Genomic DNA, 27,137 nt, shown 5'->3' with positions numbered 1-27,137 from the left:
AGGGTGTAACAGTCTCTCTTCATAATGAGGTAGACCTACAGGCTAGGGTGTAACAGTCTCTCTTCATAATGAGGTAGACCTACAGGCTACGGTGTAACAGTCTCTCTTCATAATGAGGTAGACCTACAGGCTAGGGTGTAACAGTCTCTCTTCATAATGAGGTAGACCTACAGGCTAGGGTGTAACAGTCTCTCTTCATAATGAGGTAGACCTACAGGCTAGGGTGTAACAGTCTCTCTTCATAATGAGGTAGACCTACAGGCTAGGGAGTAACAGTCTCTCTTCATAATGAGGTAGACCTACAGGCTAGGGTGTAACAGTCTCTCTTCATAATGAGGTAGACCTACAGGCTAGGGTGTAACAGTCTCTCTTCATAATGAGGTAGACCTACAGGCTAGGGTGTAACAGTCTCTCTTCATAATGAGGTAGACCTACAGGCTAGGGTGTAACAGTCTCTCTTCATAATGAGGTAGACCTACAGGCTAGGGTGTAACAGTCTCTCTTCATAATGAGGTAGACCTACAGGCTAGGGTGTAACAGTCTCTCTTCATAATGAGGTAGACCTACAGGCTAGGGTGTAACAGTCTCTCTTCATAATGAGGTAGACCTACAGGCTAGGGTGTAACAGTCTCTCTTCATAATGAGGTAGACCTACAGGCTAGGGTGTAACAGTCTCTCTTCATAATGAGGTAGACCTACAGGCTAGGGTGTAACAGTCTCTCTTCATAATGAGGTAGACCTACAGGCTAGGGTGTAACAGTCTCTCTTCATAATGAGGTAGACCTACAGGCTAGGGTGTAACAGTCTCTCTTCATAATGAGGTAGACCTACAGGCTAGGTGTAACAGTCTCTCTTCATAATGAGGTAGACCTACAGGCTAGGGTGTAACAGTCTCTCTTCATAATGAGGTAGACCTACAGGCTAGGGTGTAACAGTCTCTCTTCATAATGAGGTAGACCTACAGGCTAGGGTGTAACAGTCTCTCTTCATAATGAGGTAGACCTACAGGCTAGGGTGTAACAGTCTCTCTTCATAATGAGGTAGACCTACAGGCTAGGGTGTAACAGTCTCTCTTCATAATGAGGTAGACCTACAGGCTAGGGTGTAACAGTCTCTCTTCATAATGAGGTAGACCTACAGGCTAGGGTGTAACAGTCTCTCTTCATAATGAGGTAGACCTACAGGCTAGGGTGTAACAGTCTCTCTTCATAATGAGGTAGACCTACAGGCTAGGGTGTAACAGTCTCTCTTCATAATGAGGTAGACCTACAGGCTAGGGTGTAACAGTCTCTCTTCATAATGAGGTAGACCTACAGGCTAGGGTGTAACAGTCTCTCTTCATAATGAGGTAGACCTACAGGCTAGGGTGTAACAGTCTCTCTTCATAATGAGGTAGACCTACAGGCTAGGGTGTAACAGTCTCTCTTCATAATGAGGTAGACCTACAGGCTAGGGTGTAACAGTCTCTCTTCATAATGAGGTAGACCTACAGGCTAGGGTGTAACAGTCTCTCTTCATAATGAGGTAGACCTACAGGCTAGGGTGTAACAGTCTCTCTTCATAATGAGGTAGACCTACAGGCTAGGTGTAACAGTCTCTCTTCATAATGAGGTAGACCTACAGGCTAGGGTGTAACAGTCTCTCTTCATAATGAGGTAGACCTACAGGCTAGGGTGTAACAGTCTCTCTTCATAATGAGGTAGACCTACAGGCTAGGGTGTAACAGTCTCTCTTCATAATGAGGTAGACCTACAGGCTAGGGTGTAACAGTCTCTCTTCATAATGAGGTAGACCTACAGGCTAGGGTGTAACAGTCTCTCTTCATAATGAGGTAGACCTACAGGCTAGGGTGTAACAGTCTCTCTTCATAATGAGGTAGACCTACAGGCTAGGGTGTAACAGTCTCTCTTCATAATGAGGTAGACCTACAGGCTAGGGTGTAACAGTCTCTCTTCATAATGAGGTAGACCTACAGGCTAGGGTGTAACAGTCTCTCTTCATAATGAGGTAGACCTACAGGCTAGGGTGTAACAGTCTCTCTTCATAATGAGGTAGACCTACAGGCTAGGGTGTAACAGTCTCTCTTCATAATGAGGTAGACCTACAGGCTAGGGTGTAACAGTCTCTCTTCATAAAGAGGTAGACCTACAGGCTAGGGTGTAACAGTCTCTCTTCATAATGAGGTAGACCTACAGGCTAGGGTGTAACAGTCTCTCTTCATAATGAGGTAGACCTACAGGCTAGGGTGTAACAGTCTCTCTTCATAATGAGGTAGATCTACAGGCTAGGGTGTAACAGTCTCTCTTCATAATGAGGTAGACCTACAGGCTAGGGAGTAATAGGTAATGACATGATACAACCCAGGGTCTTCACGTGATAACCACAGATTCCTTATATTTTGTGGATAGGAGAGTCGTGTTTTAAGGGGTCTGAGTCTCCCTGCTCATAGTGTATTAGGACTGGCCTAGCACACAAAACAGGAAGTGGTGACATCATAATTATTTACAGTGTGAGGGTCAGGAGGATATAGCATCCCGCGGGATGGGGTAGACCTACAGGCAGGCACAACAGTCTCACAAAACATAAGAGGTAGACCTACAGAGACAGAGAGAGAGTAGAGACAGAACAGAGGTAGAGACAGAGAGAGAGGTAGAGACAGAGGCTAGGTGTAACAGTCAGAGAGAGAGAGGGCTCAGAGAGAGAGGTAGACAGAGACAGGCTAGAGAGAGAGAGAGAGAGAGAGAGAGAGAGAGAGAGAGAGAGAGAGAGAGAGAGAGAGAGACAGAGACTTCATAAGAGGTAGACCAGAGAGAGAGAGGCAGGACAGAGAGAGAGGCAGAGACAGAGAGAGAGAGGCAGAGACAGAGAGAGAGGCAGATAGAGAGGTAGAGACAGAGAGCTAGGGTGTAGAGACACTCTTCAGAGAGAGGTAGAGACACAGAGAGAGAGAAGTAGAGACAGAGAGAGAAGGTCTCTCTTCAGAAGAGAGATAGAGACACAGAGAGAGAGAGATAGAGAGTCACAGAGAGACCTACAGGTAGAGAGTCTCTCTTCATAATGAGAGTAGACCACAGAGCTAGGGAGTAATAGGTAGAGACAACCCAGGGTCTTCACGTGATAACAGAGACAGAAGAGAGAGGTAGAGAGAGTAGAGACAGACCACAGAGAGATATTTTGTGGATAGAGAGAGAGAGGTAGAGACAGAGAGAGGAGAGACAGAAGAGAGGTAGAGACAGAGTGGTGACATCATAGAGAGATTTAGAGACAGAGAGGGTCAGAGACACAGAGGAGAGACACAGAGAGAGAGGCAGAGACAGAGGGAGGGGTAGAGACACAGACAGAGAGAGAGACACACACACAAAGAGAGAGAGAGGTAGAGACAGAGAGAAGGTAGAGACAGAGAGAGAGAGATAGAGACAGAGAGAGAGGTAGAGACAGAGAGACAGAGAGAGAGAGGCAGAGACAGAGAGAGAGAGGCAGAGACAGAGAGAGAGGTAGAGACAGAGAGAGAGGTAGAGACACAGAGAGAGAGGTAAGTAGAGACAGAGAGAGAGAGGTAGAGACACAGAGAGAGAGAGAGATAGAGACACAGAGAGAGAGGTAGAGACACACAGAGAGAGAGTAGAGACACAGAGAGAGCTAGAGACACAGAGACAGAGAGAGAGGTAGAGAGAGAGGTAGAGACAGAGAGAGAGAGAGGAGAGAGAGAGGGGGTAGAGACAGAGAGAGGTAGAGACAGAGAGAGAGGTAGAGACAGAGAGAGAGGTAGAGACAGAGAGAGAGAGAGGGATAGAGACAGAGAGAGGGATAGAGAGAGAGAGGTAGAGACAGAGAGAGAGGTAGAGACAGAGAGAGAGACAGAGAGAGGCAGAGTCACAGAGAGAGAGAGAGAGAGGCAGAGAGACAGAGAGAGAGGTAGAGACAGAGAGAGAGGTAGAGACAGAGAGAGAGAGAGGGATAGAGAGAGAGAGAGGATAGAGAGAGAGGTAGAGACAGAGAGAGAGTAGAGACAGAGAGAGAGGCAGAGTCACAGAGAGAGAGGTAGAGGGAGAGAGCCACAAAGCCCCAGGACAACAGCACAATTAAACCCAACCAAATCATGAGAAAACAAAAAGATAATTACTTGACACATTGTAAAGAATTAACAAAAAAACAGAGCAAACTGGAATGCTATTTGGCCTTAACAGAGATTACACAGTGGCAGAATACCTGACCACTGTGACTGACCAAAATTTAAGGAAAGCTTTGACTATGTACAGACTCAGTGAGCATAGCCTTGCTATAGAGAAAGGCCGCCGTAGGCAGACATGGCTCTCAAGAGAAGACAGGCTATGTCCTCACTGCCCACAAAATGAGGTGGAAACTGAGCTGCACTTCCTAACCTCCTGCCCAATGTATGACCATATTAGAGAGACGTATTTCCCTCAGATTACACAGATCCACAAAGAATTAGAAAACAAATCCAATTTTGATAAACTCCCATATCTACTGGGTGAAATTCCACAGTGTGCCATCACAGCAGCAAGATTTGTGACCTGTTGCCACAAGAAAAGGGCAACCAGTGAAGAACACACACCATTGTAAATACAACCAATATTTATGCTTATTTATTTTCCCTTGTGTACTTTAACCATTTGTACATTGTTACAACACTGTATATATATATATATTTATATATAATATGACATTTGTAATGTCTTTACTGTTTTGCAACCTCTGTATGTGTAATGTTTACTGTTAATTTTTATTGGTTATTTCACTTTTGTATATTATCTACTATCTATTATCTACCTCACTTGCTTTGGCAATGTTAACACATGTTTCCCATGCCAATAAAGCCCCTTGAATTGAATTGAAAGAGAGAGAGCGAGAGAGAGAGAGAGAGAGAGAGAGAGAGAGAGAGAGAGAGAGAGAGAGAGAGAGAGAGAGAGAGAGAGAGAGAGAGAGAGAGAGAGAGAGAGAGAGAGAGAGAGAGAGAGAGAGAGAGAGAGATAGGTAGAGACACAGAGAGAGAGGTAAAGACAGAGAGAAAGGTAGAGACAGAGAGAGAGGTAGAGACAGCGAGAGCGAGGTAAAGAGAGAGAGAGGTAGAGACACAGAAAGAGAGGTAGAGGCAGAGAGAAAGAAATAGTATATATTATCTACTATCTATTATCTACGTCACTTGCTTTGGCAATGTTAACACATGTTTCCCATGCCAATAAAGCCCCTTGACACACGGAGAGAGGTAGAGACACACAGAGAGAGGTAGAGACACACAGAGAGAGGTAGAGACACAGAGAGAGAGGTAGAGACACAGAGAGAGAGGTAGAGACACACAGAGAGAGGTAGAGACACACAGAGAGAGGTAGAGACACACAGAGAGAGAGGTAGAGACACAGAGAGAGAGGTAGAGACACACAGAGAGAGGTAGAGACACACAGAGAGAGAGGTAGAGACACAGACACGGAGACAGCGAGAGGTAGATGTGAGAATGGAGCCGTAGTTACAGCAAGCAGCAGGCCTACTACCATCTAGTGGATCAGAGCTTTGTGTTGCCATGGTGCATCAGCCTGTACTCTCCTCCTACAACGTGACACACACGACTCAGCTGAAGGACATTTGAAATCCTGCATTCCAAAGGTGTTGGTGACGAATCTCTCTCTTACCACGCTCTCTCCGAGAGAGATAGTGGCTCGAAGAGCTTGAACAATAGGATTCTTCTGAAGCCTAATTGTCCGGCCAGGGGCTTGCGAAGAGCACAACTAACCACGGTCAACCAAAACAAACTATTTCAGAATTTGCCAATATGAGCAATATTCATAGTGGCTTGATGTTTGGTTAGGTAAACACACAGATAGACTCCCGTTATGTAACAGTAGACCTACTGTCTTATTGTATACAATGATGTTTGGTTAGGTAAACACACACACTACACACAGATAGACTCCCGTTATGTAACAGTAGACCTACTGTCTTATTGTATACAATGATGTTTGGTTAGGTAAACACACACACTACACACAGATAGACTCCCGTTATGTAACAGTAGACCTACTGTCTTATTGTATACAATGATGTTTGGTTAGGTAAACACACACACTACACACAGATAGACTCCCGTTATGTAACAGTAGACCTACTGTCTTATTGTATACAATGATGTTTGGTTAGGTAAACACACACTACACACAGATAGACTCCCGTTATGTAACAGTAGACCTACTGTCTTATTGTATACAATGATGTTTGGTTAGGTAAACACACACACTACACACAGATAGACCCCCGTTATGTAACAGTAGACCTACTGTCTTATTGTATACAATGATGTTTGGTTAGGTAAACACACACTACACACAGATAGACCCCCGTTATGTAACAGTAGACCTACTGTCTTATTGTATACAATGATGTTTGGTTAGGTACACACACTACACACAGATAGACTCCCGTTATGTAACAGTAGACCTACTGTCTTATTGTATACAATTATGTACTTAAACGTTTCCTCTATCTTACCTTTGCGAATGAGGTCTTCTGTGTCCTGGTCGAAGCCCAGTCGGTGGCATTTGCTCCACAGTCCCATGTTGGTGGAGTTGTACTGCCTGCTACACTCGTCCGCGGCGGACATAGCGAACAGCTGCCTTCTGTTCCGGGCTAGGAGCAGCTTGTCCTCCCAGCGGTCCAGTCTGGAGCGGCTAGCCCGCAGAGGGAGGCTGTTGTTGGGGATGTAGATAAAGCCTGGGTTCTTACGGCTGGAGAAGCTCCGACAGCGCTCCCGATACCTCCGCGCGTCAGTCTCGTACCAGTGGTCGGAACAGATCGCCACTGCTAGCATTCCTAGGGCGCACAGAGAGAGGGACAGTCCGGTGTAGAGCAGTAATTTCCCTGCAGCCATGCTCGGTTTCTCTGCTTTTCTCAGAGCCGCCGCATCAGCACCACCAGCCTATGGACAGCTCCTCTGCTCTCCTCTCCTCGCTCTGTCGGTCTGTCGCGTTGTCAGTCAGCACAGCGCTGCTACGGCTACAACCCACCTCCAACGAATCAGTTTACATCTCCCCTTGGCGCCGATTGCAAGACCATCATCGAGGTTACAACCATGAGCAAATAGAATTTAAGTCTAGGTTGCAAATCATACAATTCGGTGAATCTACCGGATAAGGCAAGGTCCTTGCTGTAAAATAGTGTTCCGTTCCGTTCTTTCCTGCGTACGGGAGAGAGTGATCTGGAGAGAGGGAGCGAGCGGCTGCAGCTGTTCGGATGCTGCCTCGACGAGTGAAAAGATGCTGATCTCACTCCCCGGCTCTCAGCAACTCTCCATCTGCTGCGATTAGGCGGAATGGGGCGAGACAGGAACAAACGTCCACGCAGAACACAATAGTTTTTTTTTCTCCCCCAAAGCGTTTCAGTTCGAGTCGAAAACCTACAAAACCAGAGAAACAAGGAATATTATTAGCCTGAACAAGTGAGATCCCACTTTTAGCATGAGCCCGGGTGTTTACAAGAGCTTGTAGGCTATTCTGTAACAGGCCACGCTACAATGTAATCTCCCCCAAAATTAAACGTTATGCTTGCTGGGTGTTCAGTGATGTTTTTGTCGTGCAATGTGCACATGAAAAGGTCATGTTTTGTTGCCAGTCAAAAGCCCTTGGCATGCAGCCCCCCACCCCCCCACCCACCCCTGCCATCCCATCTGGACTAAAAGGGTTGGCGATACGTGAATGTAGAGCCGCCAAAATGATCTTAATTTTCCTCGGCCTAAATAATAGGGATATGACCTCATCCAGGACGCACCGTAACATAATCACTCATTGTCAAATTAAACCGCACAACGTCTGTTGTTCAAAAAGGAAACGTCCCCAATAGATATTTAAAAAAAAAAATAGGTTGCTTCATTACCATAATACATGTACATAAAAGGTCATTCAACATGAATATCCAAATGACCGTGACAAGACAATCAATTACACGCGGTTGAATACGTCTCTATGTCCATCAGGCTCAACTCAAATAGCTACATCACATCAGTGTGTGACTCGAGGAGGGTTGGACGCGCATCAACTCACCGCTCAGAACGACGCGACTTCGGCGGAGCTTTACGTTCCAATGGGATTATTTGAAACTCTACGTTCCAGACGTCTTTCAAGCGTTCAGTAACCGGAACAGACTAAAGTTTCGCCTTCAAATATTAATTGCACAGAGAGACTCTGATCCCTGCTGCACTGGGCGACATTGACAGGAGCCAGGAAGCGTTGCGTAAAGATGTTATTTGACGCGGCAGATGTCGCCGTTGGGATTAACTCCTCAGAGGGATATATATATATATATATATATATATATATATATATATATATATGTAGGCTAAAACAATATGCGTTATCGTTACTGTCGAGTTTAAAACCCCTCTGGCAGCTCGGCTCCCAAAGCATTCAGACGAGTGTGGACAGTCTACAGCGGTGACGTCATGGTGTCGAAATTCATTGTTTATTAACAAAAACACCTTCTTAAAGAAATAGTACCCCCCCCCCCACCTCTCTCTCTACTTGTGAGGCGAGGATTTAGGTTTCCAAACATATTACGCCTCTATAGAAAATGGCCTGTGCTTTTGTTTTTTGGCGGAATAGCCTCATAAGAACAACGTCGACAACCCAACACCTGCCCGGTCTTCCGTCAGATATGAGAGGAGTCATTGAACCGGGGGACCATTTGATATCCCTGACTACGTAGTTGTCAACGAAGAAGACAGGTGGCGCTGCTGCATAATTTATGACGAGGCTGAGACGCACCTGTCACACCACTGGAGATGACGGACGGAGAGTCGTCTATCTACTGTGACTGACAGTTTGCTACGACATATAATGCCAATACAAACGGGCTGCACTGACGTAGTGGTAGATATTTTACAGCTTAATGAAAACTATATATTACAACACAACATTTCTTCACTGGACTAAAGCCTGTTATTATATCTCATGGGTGTCCCCACCACTCTCAACAACAACAAGACCAATCTATTATAAGTGGAGGGACAACAGGGACAACATAACAGGGACCAGACTGACTGGTCTGGAGGGACAACAGGGACAACATAACAGGGACCAGACTGACTGGTCTGGAGGGACAACAGGGACAACATAACAGGGACCAGACTGACTGGTCTGGAGGGACAACAGGGACAACATAACAGGGACCATACTGACTGGTCTGGAGGGACAACAGGGACAACATAACAGGGACCATACTGACTGGTCTGGAGGGACAACAGGGACAACATAACAGGGACCAGACTGACTGGTCTGGAGGGACAACAGGGACAACATAACAGGGACCAGACTGACTGGTCTGGAGGGACAACAGGGACAACATAACAGGGACCATACTGACTGGTCTGGAGGGACAACAGGGACAACATAACAGGGACCAGACTGACTGGTCTGGAGGGACAACAGGGACAACATAACAGGGACCATACTGACTGGTCTGGAGGGACAACAGGGACAACATAACAGGGACCAGACTGACTGGTCTGGAGGGACAACAGGGACAACATAACAGGGACCAGACTGACTGGTCTGGAGGGACAACAGGGACAACATAACAGGGACAACATAACAGGGACCAGACTGACTGGTCTGGAGGGACAACATAACAGGGACCAGACTGACTGGTCTGGAGGGACAACAGGGACAACATAACAGGGACCAGACTGACTGGTCTGGAGGGACAACAGGGACAACATAACAGGGACCAGACTGACTGGTCTGGAGGGACAACAGGGACAACATAACAGGGACCAGACTGACTGGTCTGGAGGGACAACAGGGACAACATAACAGGGACCATACTGACTGGTCTGGAGGGACAACAGGGACAACATAACAGGGACCAGACTGACTGGTCTGGAGGGACAACAGGGACAACATAACAGGGACCAGACTGACTGGTCTGGAGGGACAACAGGGACAACATAACAGGGACCAGACTGACTGGTCTGGAGGGACAACAGGGACAACATAACAGGGACCAGACTGACTGGTCTGGAGGGACAACAGGGACAACATAACAGGGACCATACTGACTGGTCTGGAGGGACAACAGGGACAACATAACAGGGACCAGACTGACTGGTCTGGAGGGACAACAGGGACAACATAACAGGGACCATACTGACTGGTCTGGAGGGACAACAGGGACAACATAACAGGGACCATACTGACTGGTCTGGAGGGACAACAGGGACAACATAACAGGGACCAGACTGACTGGTCTGGAGGGACAACAGGGACAACATAACAGGGACCAGACTGACTGGTCTGGAGGGACAACAGGGACAACATAACAGGGACCATACTGACTGGTCTGGAGGGACAACAGGGACAACATAACAGGGACCAGACTGACTGGTCTGGAGGGACAACAGGGACAACATAACAGGGACCAGACTGACTGGTCTGGAGGGACAACAGGGACAACATAACAGGGACCATACTGACTGGTCTAGAGGGACAACAGGGACAACATAACAGGGACAACTGACTGGTCTGGAGGGACAACAGGGACAGGGACCAGACTGACTGGTCTGGAGGGACAACATACAGGGACCAGACTGACTGGTCTGGAACCAACATAAACATAACAGGGACCAGACTGACTGGTCTGGAGGGACAACATGACTGGTCTGGAGGGAACAGGGAACAGGGACCAGACTGACTGGTCTGGAGGGACAACAGGGACAACATAACAGGGACCAGACTGACTGGTCTGGAGGGACAACAGGGACAACATAACAGGGACCAGACTGACTGGTCTGGAGGGACAACAGGGACAACATAACAGGGACCAGACTGACTGGTCTGGAGGGACAACATAACAGGGACCATACTGACTGGTCTGGAGGGACAACAGGGACAACATAACAGGGACCAGACTGACTGGTCTGGAGGGACAACAGGGACAACATAACAGGGACCAGACTGACTGGTCTGGAGGGACAACATAACAGGGACCATACTGACTGGTCTGGAGGGACAACATAACAGGGACCAGACTGACTGGTCTGGAGGGACAACATAACAGGGACCAGACTGACTGGTCTGGAGGGACAACATAACAGGGACCATACTGACTGGTCTGGAGGGACAACAGGGACAACATAACAGGGACCAGACTGACTGGTCTGGAGGGACAACAGGGACAACATAACAGGGACCAGACTGACTGGTCTGGAGGGACAACAGGGACAACATAACAGGGACCAGACTGACTGGTCTGGAGGGACAACATAACAGGGACCAGACTGACTGGTCTGGAGGGACAACAGGGACAACATAACAGGGACCAGACTGACTGGTCTGGAGGGACAACAGGGACAACATAACAGGGACCAGACTGACTGGTCTGGAGGGACAACAGGGACAACTGGTCTAACAGGGACCAGACTGACTGGTCTGGAGGGACAACAGGGACAACATAACAGGGACCAGACTGACTGGTCTGGAGGGACAACAGGGACAACATAACAGGGACCAGACTGACTGGTCTGGAGGGACAACAGGGACAACATAACAGGGACCAGACTGACTGGTCTGGAGGGACAGGGACAACATAACAGGGACCAGACTGACTGGTCTGGAGGGACAACATAACAGGGACCAGACTGACTGGTCTGGAGGGACAACAGGGACAACATAACAGGGACCAGACTGACTGGTCTGGAGGGACAACAGGGACAACATAACAGGGACCAGACTGACTGGTCTGGAGGGACAACATAACAGGGACCAGACTGACTGGTCTGGAGGGACAACAGGGACAACATAACAGGGACCAGACTGACTGGTCTGGAGGGACAACAGGGACAACATAACAGGGACCAGACTGACTGGTCTGGAGGGACAACAGGGACAACATAACAGGGACCATACTGACTGGTCTGGAGGGACAACAGGGACAACATAACAGGGACCAGACTGACTGGTCTGGAGGGACAACAGGGACAACATAACAGGGACCATACTGACTGGTCTGGAGGGACAACAGGGACAACATAACAGGGACCAGACTGACTGGTCTGGAGGGACAACATAACAGGGACCAGACTGACTGGTCTGGAGGGACAACATAACAGGGACCAGACTGACTGGTCTGGAGGGACAACAGGGACAACATAACAGGGACCAGACTGACTGGTCTGGAGGGACAACATAACAGGGACCAGACTGACTGGTCTGGAGGGACAACAGGGACAACATAACAGGGACCAGACTGACTGGTGGGAGGGAGGGACAACATAACAGGGACCAGACTGACTGGTCTGGAGGGACAACAGGGACAACATACAGGGACCAGACTGACTGGTCTGGAGGGACAACAGGGACAACATAACAGGGACCAGACTGACTGGTCTGGAGGGACAACAGGGACAACATAACAGGGACCAGACTGACTGGTCTGGGGGGGACAACATAACAGGGACCAGACTGACTGGTCTGGAGGGACAACAGGGACAACATAACAGGGACCAGACTGACTGGTCTGGAGGGACAACAGGGACAACATAACAGGGACCAGACTGACTGGTCTGGAGGGACAACAGGGACAACATAACAGGGACCATACTGACTGGTCTGGAGGGACAACAGGGACAACATAACAGGGACCATACTGACTGGTCTGGAGGGACAACAGGGACAACATAACAGGGACCAGACTGACTGGTCTGGAGGGACAACAGGGACAACATAACAGGGACCATACTGACTGGTCTGGAGGGACAACATAACAGGGACCATACTGACTGGTCTGGAGGGACAACAGGGACAACATAACAGGGACCAGACTGACTGGTCTGGAGGGACAACAGGGACAACATAACAGGGACCATACTGACTGGTCTGGAGGGACAACATAACAGGGACCATACTGACTGGTCTGGAGGGACAACAGGGACAACATAACAGGGACCAGACTGACTGGTCTGGAGGGACAACAGGGACAACATAACAGGGACCATACTGACTGGTCTGGAGGGACAACATAACAGGGACCATACTGACTGGTCTGGAGGGACAACAGGGACAACATAACAGGGACCAGACTGACTGGTCTGGAGGGACAACAGGGACAACATAACAGGGACCAGACTGACTGGTCTGGAGGGACAACAGGGACAACATAACAGGGACCAGACTGACTGGTCTGGAGGGACAACAGGGACAACATAACAGGGACCAGACTGACTGGTCTGGAGGGACAACAGGGACAACATAACAGGGACCATACTGACTGGTCTGGAGGGACAACAGGGACAACATAACAGGGACCAGACTGACTGGTCTGGAGGGACAACATAACAGGGACCATACTGACTGGTCTGGAGGGACAACATAACAGGGACCATACTGACTGGTCTGGAGGGACAACAGGGACAACATAACAGGGACCATACTGACTGGTCTGGAGGGACAACATAACAGGGACCATACTGACTGGTCTGGAGGGACAACAGGGACAACATAACAGGGACCATACTGACTGGTCTGGAGGGACAACATAACAGGGACCATACTGACTGGTCTGGAGGGACAACAGGGACAACATAACAGGGACCATACTGACTGGTCTGGAGGGACAACAGGGACAACATAACAGGGACCATACTGACTGGTCTGGAGGGACAACATAACAGGGACCATACTGACTGGTCTGGAGGGACAACAGGGACAACATAACAGGGACCATACTGACTGGTCTGGAGGGACAACAGGGACCAACTGACTGGTCTGGAACAGGGACAACATAACTGACTGGTCTGGAGGGACAACAGGGACAACATAACAGGGACCAGACTGACTGGTCTGGAGGGACAACAGGGACAACATAACAGGGACCAGACTGACTGGTCTGGAGGGACAACAGGGACAACATAACAGGGACCATACTGACTGGTCTGGAGGGACAACAGGGACAACATAACAGGGACCATACTGACTGGTCTGGAGGGACAACAGGGACAACATAACAGGGACCATACTGACTGGTCTGGAGGGACAACAGGGACCATACACTGGTCTGGAGGGACCATACTGACTGGTCTGGAGGGACAACAGGGACAACATAACAGGGACCATACTGACTGGTCTGGAGGGACAACAGGGACAACATAACAGGGACCAGACTGACTGGTCTGGAGGGACAACAGGGACAACATAACAGGGACCAGACTGACTGGTCTGGAGGGACAACAGGGACAACATAACAGGGACCAGACTGACTGGTCTGGAGGGACAACAGGGACAACATTACAGGGACCATACTGACTGGTCTAGAGGGACAACAGGGACAACATAACAGGGACAACATAACAGGGACCATACTGACTGGTCTGGAGGGACAAGATAACAGGGACCAGACTGACTGGTCTGGAGGGACAACATAACAGGGACCAGACTGACTGGTCTGGAGGGACAACATAACAGGGACCAGACTGACTGGTCTGGAGGGACCAACTGAGGTCTGAGGGACAACATAACAGGGACCATACTGACTGGTCTGGAGGGACAACAGGGACAACATAACAGGGACCAGACTGACTGGTCTGGAGGGACAACAGGGACCAACTGACTGGTCTGGAGGGGGACAACATAACAGGGACCAGACTGACTGGTCTGGAGGGACAACATAACAGGGACCAGACTGACTGGTCTGGAGGGACAACAGGGACAACATAACAGGGACCATACTGACTGGTCTGGAGGGACAACAGGGACAACATAACAGGGACCAGACTGACTGGTCTGGAGGGACAACATAACAGGGACTGGGTCTGGAGGGACAACAGGGACAACATAACAGGGACAGACTGACTGGTCTGGAGGGACAACAGGGGACCAGACTGACTGGTCTGGAGGGACAACATAACAGGGACCATACTGACTGGTCTGGAGGGACAACAGGGACAACATAACAGGGACCAGACTGACTGGTCTGGAGGGACAACAGGGACAACATAACAGGAACCAGACTGACTGGTCTGGAGGGACAACAGGGACAACATAACAGGGACCAGACTGACTGGTCTGGAGGGACAACAGGGACAACATAACAGGGACCATACTGACTGGTCTAGAGGGACAACAGGGACAACATAACAGGGACAACATAACAGGGACCATACTGACTGGTCTGGAGGGACAACAGGGACAACATAACAGGGACAACATAACAGGGACCATACTGACTGGTCTGGAGGGACAAGATAACAGGGACCAGACTGACTGGTCTGGAGGGACAACATAACAGGGACCAGACTGACTGGTCTGGAGGGACAACATAACAGGGACCATACTGACTGGTCTGGAGGGACAACAGGGACAACATAACAGGGACCATACTGACTGGTCTGGAGGGACAACAGGGACAACAACAGGGACCAGACTGACTGGTCTGGAGGGACAACATAACAGGGACCAGACTGACTGGTCTGGAGGGACAACAGGGACACAAACAGGGACAACTGATGGTCTGGAGGGACCATACTGACTGGTCTGGAGGGACAACAGGGACAACATAACAGGGACCAGACTGACTGGTCTGGAGGGACAACATAACAGGGACCATACTGACTGGTCTGGAGGGACAACATAACAGGGACCAGACTGACTGGTCTGGAGGGACAACAGGGACAACAGGGACCAGACTGACTGGTCTGGAGGGACAACAGGGACAACATAACAGGGACCAGACTGACTGGTCTGGAGGGACAACATAACAGGGACCAGACTGACTGGTCTGGAGGGACAACAGGGACAACATAACAGGGACCATACTGACTGGTCTGGAGGGACAACAGGGACAACATAACAGGGACCAGACTGACTGGTCTGGAGGGACAAGATAACAGGGACCATACTGACTGGTCTGGAGGGACAACATAACAGGGACCAGACTGACTGGTCTGGAGGGACAACATAACAGGCACCATACTGACTGGTCTGGAGGGACAACAGGGACAACATAACAGGGACCAGACTGACTGGTCTGGAGGGACAACATAACAGGCACCATACTGACTGGTCTGGAGGGACAACAGGGACAACATAACAGGGACCATACTGACTGGTCTGGAGGGACAACATAACAGGGACCATACTGACTGGTCTGGAGGGACAACATAACAGGGACCAGACTGACTGGTCTGGAGGGACAACAGGGACAACATAACAGGGACCAGACTGACTGGTCTGGAGGGACAACAGGGACAACATAACAGGGACCATACTGACTGGTCTGGAGGGACAACAGGGACAACATAACAGGGACCAGACTGACTGGTCTGGAGGGACAAGATAACAGGGACCATACTGACTGGTCTAGAGGGACAACAGGGACAACATAACAGGGACCATACTGACTGGTCTGGAGGGACAACATAACAGGGACCAGACTGACTGGTCTGGAGGGACAACAGGGACAACATAACAGGGACCATACCGACTGGTCTGGAGGGACAACATAACAGGGACCATACTGACTGGTCTGGAGGGACAACAGGGACAACATAACAGGGACCAGACTGACTGGTCTGGAGGGACAACAGGGACAACATAACAGGGACCATACTGACTGGTCTGGAGGGACAACAGGGACAACATAACAGGGACCATACTGACTGGTCTGGAGGGACAACAGGGACAACAGGGACCAGACTGACTGGTCTGGAGGGACAACACTGGTCTGGAGGGACAACATAACAGGGACCACTGGAGGGACAACATAACAGGGACCAGACTGACTGGTCTGGAGGGACAACAGGGACAACATAACAGGGACCAGGGACTGACTGGTCTGGAGGGACAACAGGGACAACATAACAGGGACCATACTGACTGGTCTGGAGGGACAACATAACAGGGACCATACCAGACTGACTGACTGGTCTGGAGGGACAACATAACAGGGACCATACTGGTCTGGAGGGACTGGTCTGGTCTGGACAACAGGGACAACATAACAGGGACCATACTGACTGGTCTGGAGGGACAACATAACAGGGACAACATGGTCTGGAACAGGGACCATACTGACTGGTCTGGAGGGACAACATAACAGGGACCAGACTGACTGGTCTGGAGGGACAACAGGGACAACATAACAGGACCAGACTGGTCTGGAGGGACAACATAACAGACCAGACTGACTGGTCTGGAGGGACAACATAACAGGGACCAGACTGACTGGTCTGGAGGGACAACATAACAGGGACCAGACTGACTGGTCTGGAGGGACAACAGGGACAACATAACAGGGACCAGACTGACTGGTCTGAGGGACTGGTCTGGTCTGGAGGGACAACAGGGACAACATAACAGGGACCATACTGACTGGTCTGGAGGGACAACAGGGACAACATAACAGGGACCAGACTGACTGGTCTGGAGGGACAAGATAACAGGGACCATACTGACTGGTCTGGAGGGACAACAGGGACAACATAACAGGGACCATACTGACTGGTCTGGAGGGACAACATAACAGGGACCAGACTGACTGGTCTGGAGGGACAACAGGGACAACATAACAGGGAACATACCGACTGGTCTGGAGGGACAACATAACAGGGACCATACTGACTGGTCTGGAGGGACAACAGGGACAACATAACAGGGACCAGACTGACTGGTCTGGAGGGACAAAGTAACAGGGACCAGACTGACTGGTCTGGAGGGACAACCGGGACAACATAACAGGGACCATACTGACTGGTCTGGAGGGACAACATAACAGGGACCATACTGACTGGTCCGGAGGGACAACATAACAGGGACCATACTGACTGGTCTGGAGGGACAACAGGGACAAATTAACAGGGACCATACTGACTGGTCTGGAGGGACAACATAACAGGGACAACATAACAGGGACCATACTGACTGGTCTGGAGGGACAAGATAACAGGGACCAGACTGACTGGTCTGCAGGGACAACAGGGACAACATAACAGGGACCAGACTGACTGGTCTGGAGGGACAACATAACAGGGACCAGACTGACTGGTCTGGAGGGACAACATAACAGGGACCAGACTGACTGGTCTGGTGGGACAACATAACAGGGACAACATAACAGGGACTATACCATACTCAGACAGGTCTAATGTCCTCTGCTTTGACTATGGAAATAGTAATTGTGTAGAAGTAATGTTGATCAGAGTCATAGTGCACTTTATAGGGAATAGGGCTCTGGTCTATAGTAGTGTACTATTTAGGGAATAGGGCTCTGGTCTATAGTAGTGTACTATATAGGGAATAGGGCTCTGGTCTATAGTAGTGCACTATATAGGGAATAGGGCTCTGGTCTATAGTAGGGACCAGGGCCAGACTGGGTCTATAGGGACAACATAGGGACCATACTACTATAGGGAATAGGGACCAGACTGGGTCTGGAGTAGTGTACTATATAGGGAATAGGGCTCTGGTCTGGAGTAGTGACAACTATATAGGGAATAGGGCTGACTGGTCTAGGGAGTAGTGACCATACTACTATAGGGAATAGGGCTGACTGGTCTATAGTAGTGCACTATGGTAGGGAATAGGGCTCTGACTGGTCTATAGTAGTGCACTTTATAGGGAATAGGGCAACTGGTCTATAGTAGTGGACCATACTATTTAGGGAATAGGGCTCTGGTCTATAGTAGTGTACTGGTATAGGGAATAGGGCTCTGGTCTATAGTAGTGCACTATATAGGGAATAGGGCTCTGGTCTGGATAGTAGTGACCACTATATAGGGAATAGGGCTCTGGTCTAAAGTAGGGACACTACTATAGGGAATAGGGCTCTAACAGGGACTATAGTAGTCACTATATAGGAATAGGGCTCTGGTCTATAGTAGTGCACTTTAGGGAATAGGGCTCTGGTCTATAGTAGTGACAACTATTTAGGGAATAGGGCTCTGGTCTATAGTAGTGTACTATATAGGGAATAGGGCTCTGGTCTATAGTAGTGACAACTATAGGGAATAGGGCTCTGGTCTATAGTAGTGTACTATATAGGGAATAGGGCTCTGGTCTATAGTAGTACTACTATAGGGAATAGGGCTCTGGTCTATAGTAGTGTACTATATAGGGAATAGGGCTCTGGTCTATAGTAGTGTACTATATAGGGAATAGGGCTCTCGTCTATAGTAGTGCACTATATAGGGAATAGGGCTCTGGTCTATAGTAGTGTACTATATAGGGAATAGGGCCCTGGTCTATAGTAGTGTACTATATAGGGAATAGGACTCTGGTCTAAAGTAGTGCACTAAATAGGGAATAGGGCTCTGGTCTGAAGTAATGCACTATATAGTGAATAGGGCTCTGGTCTAAAGTAGTGCACTATATAGGGAATAGGGCTCTGGTCTAAAGTAGTGCACTATATAGGGAATAGGACTCTGGTCTAAAGTAGTGTACTATATAGGGAATAGGGCTCTGGTCTGAAGTAGTGCACTATATAGGGAATAGGGCTCTGGTCTATAGTAGTGCACTATATAGGGAATAGGGCTCTGGTCTATAGTAGTGTACTATATAGGGAATAGGGCTCTGGTCTATAGTAGTGCACTATATAGGGAATAGGGCTCTGGTCTAAAGTAGTGCACTATATAGGGAATAGGTCTCTGGTCTATAGTAGTGTACTATATAGGGAATAGGGTCTAAAGTAGTGTACTATACAGGGAATAGGGCTCTGGTCTAAAGTAGTGCACTATATAGGGAATAGGGCCTCTGGTCTATAGTAGTGCACTATATAGGGAATAGGGCTCTGGTCTAAAGTAGTGCACTATATAGGGAATAGGGCCCTGGTCTAAAGTAGTGTACTATATAGGGAATAGGGCTCTGGTCTATAGTAGTGTACTATATAGGGAATAGGGCTCTGGTCTATAGTAGTGTACTATATAGGGAATAGGGCTCTGGTCTATAGTAGTGTACTATATAGGGAATAGGGCCCTGGTCTATAGTAGTGTACTATATAGGGAATAGGGCTCTGGTCTAAAGTAGTGCACTATATAGGGAATAGGGCCCTGGTCTATAGTAGTGTACTATACAGGGAATAGGGCTCTGGTCTATAGTAGTGTACTATATAGGAATAGGGCTCTGGTCTATAGTAGTGTACTATATAGGGAATAGGGCTCTGGTCTATAGTAGTGCACTATATAGGGAATAGGGCTCTGGTCTATAGTAGTGTACTATATAGGGAATAGGGCTCTGGTCTATAGTAGTGTACTATATAGGGAATAGGGCTCTGGTCTATAGTAGTGTACTATATAGGGAATAGGGCTCTGGTCTAAAGTAGTGCACTATATAGGGAATAGGGCTCTGGTCTATAGTAGTGTACTATATAGGGAATAGGGCTCTGGTCTATAGTAGTGTACTATATAGGGAATAGGGCTCTGGTCTATAGTAGTGTACTATATAGGGAATAGGGCTCTGGTCTATAGTAGTGCACTATATAGGGAATAGGGCTCTGGTCTATAGTAGTGTACTATATAGGGAATAGGGCCCTGGTCTATAGTAGTGTACTATATAGGGAATAGGGCTCTGGTCTATAGTAGTGTACTATATAGGGAATAGGGCCCTGGTCTATAGTAGTGTACTATATAGGGAATAGGGCACTGGTCTAAAGTAGTGCACTATATAGGGAATAGGGCTCTGGTCTAAAGTAGTGCACTATATAGGGAATAGGGTGCCATTTGGGCAAGAGGTGTCACTACAGTCCCCGGTTCGATTCCAGGCTGTATCACATCTGGCCGTGATTGGGAGTCCCATAGGGGCGTGTCGTCTGGGTTTGGCCCGGTGGTCGGCCGTCCGTTGTAAATAAGAATTAGGTCTTTAACCGACGAAAGGTTAAATCAACAAACAGCTGCCATCTGGGTCACCTTCTGGCTCTGCTTGTTGTGAGCTTGTTAGCTGCCCCCCCACCCCCCACCCCCGTTACACACTTCCTGTCAACTATCTCCCACTTGTTTACTTCACACAATATTCGGCCATTTGTGTGGCTAGCTATCGGCTGATGTGTTCCCTTGTCTCATTCTTTATCCCTGACTAATGGAAACATCCTCTAGCTGAAGAAGAGGGGACATGACTGACCCCCTGCTGACCTCCTCATGACCTCCTCCTGACCCCCTGCTGACCTCCTCCTGACCCCCTGAATGAAGAGGGGACATGACTGTGTTACTAATGCCCGGCTGTGTCCTGAATGAAGAGGAGACATGACTGTGTTACTAATGCCCGGCTGTGTCTGAATGAAGAGGGGACATGACTGTGTTACTAATGCCCGGCTGTGTCCTGAATGAAGAGGGGACATGACTGTGTTACTAATGCCCGGCTATGTCCTGAATGAAGAGGGGACATGACTGTGTTACTAATGCCCGGCTGTGTGCTGAATGAAGAGGGGACATGACTGTGTTACTAATGCCCGGCTGTGTGCTGAATGAAGAGGGGACATGACTGACCCCCTGCTGACCTCCTCATGACCTCCTCCTGACCCCCTGCTGACCTCCTCCTGACCCCCTGAATGAAGAGGGGACATGACTGTGTTACTAATGCCCGGCTGTGTCCTGAATGAAGAGGGGACATGACTGTGTTACTAATGCCCGGCTGTGTCCTGAATGAAGAGGGGACATGACTGTGTTACTAATGCCCGGCTGTGTCCTGAATGAAGAGGGGACATGACTGTGTTACTAATGCCCGGCTGTGTCCTGAATGAAGAGGGGACATGACTGTGTTACTAATGCCCGGCTGTGTCCTGAATGAAGAGGGGACATGACTGTGTTACTAATGCCCGGCTGTGTGCTGAATGAAGAGGGGACATGACTGTGTTACTAATGCCCGGCTGTGTCCTGAATGAAGAGGGGACATGACTGTGTTACTAATGCCCGGCTGTGTGCTGAATGAAGAGGGGACATGACTGTGTTACTAATGCCCGGCTGTGTGCTGAATGAAGAGGGGACATGACTGTGTTACTAATGCCCGGCTGTGTCCTGAATGAAGAGGAGACATGACTGTGTTACTAATGCCCGGCTGTGTCCTGAATGAAGAGGGGACATGACTGTGTTACTAATGCCCGGCTGTGTCCTGAATGAAGAGGGGACATGACTGTGTTACTAATGCCCGACTGTGTGCTGAATGAAGAGGGGACATGACTGTGTTACTAATGCCCGGCTGTGTGCTGAATGAAGAGGGGACATGACTGTGTTACTAATGCCCGGCTGTGTGCTGAATGAAGAGGAGACATGACTGTGTTACTAATGCCCGGCTGTGTCCTGAATGAAGAGGGGACATGACTGTGTTACTAATGCCCGGCTGTGTCCTGAATGAAGAGGGGACATGACTGTGTTACTAATGCCCGGCTGTGTCCTGAATGAAGAGGGGACATGACTGTGTTACTAATGCCCGGCTGTGTCCTGAATGAAGAGGGGACATGACTGTGTTACTAATGCCCGGCTGTGTCCTGAATGAAGAGGGGACATGACTGTGTTACTAATGCCCGGCTGTGTCCTGAATGAAGAGGAGACATGACTGTGTTACTAATGCCCGACTGTGTGCTGAATGAAGAGGAGACATGACTGTGTTACTAATGCCCGGCTGTGTGCTGAATGAAGAGGAGACATGACTGTGTTACTAATGCCCGGCTGTGTCCTGAATGAAGAGGGGACATGACTGTGTTACTAATGCCCGGCTGTGTCCTGAATGAAGAGGAGACATGACTGTGTTACTAATGCCCGGCTGTGTCCTGAATGAAGAGGGGACATGACTGTGTTACTAATGCCCGGCTGTGTGCTGAATGAAGAGGGGACATGACTGTGTTACTAATGCCCGGCTGTGTGCTGAATGAAGAGGAGACATGACTGTGTTACTAATGCCCGGCTGTGTCCTGAATGAAGAGGAGACATGACTGTGTTACTAATGCCCGGCTGTGTCCTGAATGAAGAGGGGACATGACTGTGTTACTAATGCCCGACTGTGTCCTGAATGAAGAGGAGACATGACTGTGTTACTAATGCCCGGCTGTGTCCTGAATGAAGAGGAGACATGACTGTGTTACTAATGCCCGGCTGTGTGCTGAATGAAGAGGGGACATGACTGTGTTACTAATGCCCGGCTGTGTCCTGAATGAAGAGGGGACATGACTGTGTTACTAATGCCCGGCTGTGTCCTGAATGAAGAGGGGACATGACTGTGTTACTAATGCCCGGCTGTGTCCTGAATGAAGAGGGGACATGACTGTGTTACTAATGCCCGGCTGTGTGCTGAATGAAGAGGGGACATGACTGTGTTACTAATGCCCGGCTGTGTGCTGAATGAAGAGGGGACATGACTGTGTTACTAATGCCCGGCTGTGTGCTGAATGAAGAGGGGACATGACTGTGTTACTAATGCCCGGCTGTGTCCTGAATGAAGAGGGGACATGACTGTGTTACTAATGCCCGGCTGTGTCCTGAATGAAGAGGGGACATGACTGTGTTACTAATGCCCGGCTGTGTGCTGAATGAAGAGGGGACATGACTGTGTTACTAATGCCCGGCTGTGTGCTGAATGAAGAGGGGACATGACTGTGTTACTAATGCCCGGCTGAGTCCTGAATGAAGAGGGGACATGACTGTGTTACTAATGCCCGGCTGTGTCCTGAATGAAGAGGGGACATGACTGTGTTACTAATGCCCGGCTGTGTGCTGAATGGCACCGTGGCCCTGGTCAAATGTAGGCCTCTGTATAGGGAATAGAGTGCCATTTTGGAGGCAGTCCTGCAACAGCTGACTCTATCAGCTTCCTGTCTATCAGATTCCTGTCTATCAGCTTCCTGTCTATCAGCTTCCTGTCTATCAGCTTCCTGTCTATCAGCTTCCTGTCTATCAGCTTCCTGTCTATCAGCTTCCTCTCTATCAGCTTCCTGTCTATCAGCTTCCTGTCTATCAGCTTCCTGTCTATCAGCTTCCTGTCTATCAGCTTCCTGTCTATCAGCTTCCTGTCTATCAGCTTCCTGTCTATCAGCTTCCTGTCTATCAGCTTCCTGTCTATCAGCTTCCTCTCTATCAGCTTCCTGCCTATCAGCTTCCTGTCTATCAGCTTCCTGTCTATCAGCTTCCTGTCTATCAGCTTCCTCTCTATCAGCTTCCTGTCTATCAGCTTCCTGTCTATCAGATTCCTGTCTATCAGCTTCCTGTCTATCAGCTGACCTCCACCCTTCTCAAGAAATACATTCATTATTCAAAATCACTGTGGGGGCAGTATAACAAACGCTCAGTAACATCAGTTTATTCACCTTACAGAGACCAAGAACCCCCCCCCGGTGTGAGCCGAAGAATTAAACAAATGTCCAGATCCATCTCCAGATTTTGGTACGAGGTTAAGGTAGAGAACAATATACAACAATACAATAATAGTAGATATCAAAACGTTTGGACACACCTACTCGTTTTTTTTATACATTGTAGAATAAATGGGGAAGACATATTTTATATTTGAGATTCTTCAAAGTAGCCACACCTTGCCTTGATGACAGCTTTGCACACTCTTGGCATTCTCTCAACCAGCTTCATGAGGTAGTCACCTGGATTGGAGGTGTGCTTTCTTTAAAGTTTATTTTTGGAATTTCTTTCCTTCTTCTTGCGTTTGAGCAAATCAGTTGTGTTGTGACATGCTAGGGGTGGTATACAGAGGAAAGCCTTATTTGGTAAAAGACCAAGTCCATATTATAGCAAGGACAACTCAAATAAGCAAAGAGACACGACAGTCCATCATTACTTTAAGACATGAAGGTCAGTCCATCATTACTTTAAGACATGAAGGTCAGTCCATCATTACTTTAAGACATGAAGGTCAGTCCATCATTACTTTAAGACATGAAGGTCAGTCCATCATTACTTTAAGACATGAAGGTCAGTCCATCATTACTTTAAGACATGAAGGTCAGTCCATCATTACTTTAAGACATGAAGGTCAGTCCATCATTACTTTAAGACATGAAGGTCAGTCCATCATTACTTTAAGACATGAAGGTCAGTCCATCATTACTGTAAGACATGAAGGTCAGTCCATCATTACTTTAAGACATGAAGGTCAGTCCATCATTACTGTAAGACATGAAGGTCAGTCCATCATTACTTTAGGTCAGACATGAAGGTCAGACATGAAGGTCAGTCCATCATTACTGTAAGACATGAAGGTCAGTCCATCATTACTTTAAGACATGAAGGTCAGTCCATCATTACTTTAAGACATGAAGGTCAGTCCATCATTACTTTAAGACATGAAGGTCAGTCCATCATTACTGTAAGACATGAAGGTCAGTCCATCATTACTTTAAGACATGAAGGTCAGTCCATCATTACTTTAAGACATGAAGGTCAGTCCATCATTACTGTAAGACATGAAGGTCAGTCCATCATTACTTTAAGACAGGAAGGTCAGTCATTCTGGAAAATAAGTGCAGGCACAAAAATCATCAATGATGAAACTGTCTCTCGTGAGGACCGCCACAGGAAAGGAAGACCCAGAGTTCCCTCTGCTACAGAGGATACGTTCATTAGAGTTAACTGCACCTCAGATTGCAGCCCAAATAAATGCTTCAGAGTTCAAGTAACAGACACATCTCAACATCAACTGTTCAGAGGAGACTGAGTGAATCAGGCCTTCATGGTCGAATTGCTGCAAAGAAACCACTACTAGAGGACACCAATAAGAAGACACTTGATGGGCCAAGAAACATGAGTAATGGACATTAGACTGGTAGAAATATGTCCTTTGGTCCGATGAGTCCAAATTATTGTTGGATCCAACCGCCGTGTCTTTGTGAGATGCGGAGTAGGTGAACAGATGATCTCCGCATGTGTGATTCCCACCGTGAAGCATGGAGGAGGAGGTGTGATGGCGGGGGGTTGTATTTGCTGGCGTCTGTGATTTATTTAGAATTCAAGGCACAGTTAACCAACATGGCTACCACAGCATTCTGCAGCGATACGCCATCCCATCTGGTTTGCACTTAGTGAGATTATCATTTGTTTTTCAACAGGACAGTGACCCAACACACCTCCAGGATGTGTAAGGGCTATTTCACCAAGAAGGAGTGTGATGGAGTGCTGCATTAGATGACCTGGCCTCCACAATCACCAGACCTCAACCCAGTTGAGATGGTTTGGGATGAGTTGGACTGCAGAGTTAAGGAAAAGCAACCAAGAAATGCTGAGAATATGTGGGAACTCCTTCAAGACTGTTGGAAAATCATTCCAGGTGAAGCTGGTTGAGAGAATGCCAAGAGTGTGTAAAGCTTTCATCAAGGAAAAGGGTGGCTACTTTGACGAATATAAAATCTAAAATATATTTTAATTTGTTTAACACTTTTTTGGTTACAACTTGATTCCATACGTGTTATTTCATAGTTCTGATGTCTTCACTATTATTCTACAATGTAGAAAATAGTAAAAATAAAGAAAAACCCTTGAATGTGTAGGTGTTCTAAAACGTTTGAACCGTAGTGTATATATATATAATATTAGTATATTTATTTAATACAGTCTAGATAACTGAAATTATGATAATTTTCTGATCATGATAATGAAAATGTAAAAAAAACATAAATTTGCCCCTCCCTTTTTAAAAATTTGGCTCATCTCATTTGCATAACTTTACAGATATTTCTGACTGATGAACACGGACATGCTGGTGGGTGTGGTAACATTAAAATAAAACCCAGCCTTGAAACCAAACGTAGAATGACAATAATTTGTCATATCATAGGAATAGACATTCACATGGATTTGCACGGAATGGTCAGATTGAATTTGTCACTGCTAGTCCATATATGTCACACTGCCTAAAAACACTAAGACATAGTGACATAAATCGTGGTGCAACGTCATGGGTAAGTTCTGGCCATTATCTTTCTGCTCAAAAAAAAAAGGTGGATTTCTACTGGTGTGGGCATTTTAAGGATCAGCTCACGAAAGCTTGAACATTGGAGATGTTGTCTCCAACAGCATTGTGCCCCTCCTGACCTCCTCCTGACCTCCTCCTGACCTCCTCATGACCTCCTCCTGACCCCCTGCTGACCCCCTGCTGACCTCCTCCTGACCTCCTCCTGACCCCCTGCTGACCCCTCCTGACCTCCTCCTGACCCCCTGCTGA

General features: G+C 48.1%; 1 protein-coding gene across 1 annotated transcript; it reads right to left on the bottom strand.

Annotated features, from left to right (window-relative positions):
- Positions 1 to 2,516: 2,516 nt before the first annotated feature.
- LOC118383216 (transmembrane protein 178B-like) lies at positions 2,517 to 8,307 on the bottom strand. The gene is made up of 3 exons (XM_052509478.1): positions 8,049 to 8,307; positions 6,455 to 7,405; positions 2,517 to 2,552 (listed from the first exon to the last, which is right to left on the bottom strand). Exons 2-3 carry the CDS (start codon positions 6,878 to 6,880, stop codon positions 2,517 to 2,519), a joined length of 462 nt encoding a protein of 153 aa, XP_052365438.1. The 5' UTR covers positions 6,881 to 7,405; positions 8,049 to 8,307.
- Between the last annotated feature and the right edge of the window lie 18,830 nt (positions 8,308 to 27,137).

This window comes from Oncorhynchus keta, unplaced genomic scaffold (genome assembly GCF_023373465.1).
Source record: "Oncorhynchus keta strain PuntledgeMale-10-30-2019 unplaced genomic scaffold, Oket_V2 Un_contig_4652_pilon_pilon, whole genome shotgun sequence".
NCBI lineage: Eukaryota > Metazoa > Chordata > Actinopteri > Salmoniformes > Salmonidae > Oncorhynchus > Oncorhynchus keta.
The sequence above is the reverse complement of the archived record's forward strand: the minus strand, read 5'-3'. Positions and strand labels throughout refer to the sequence as shown.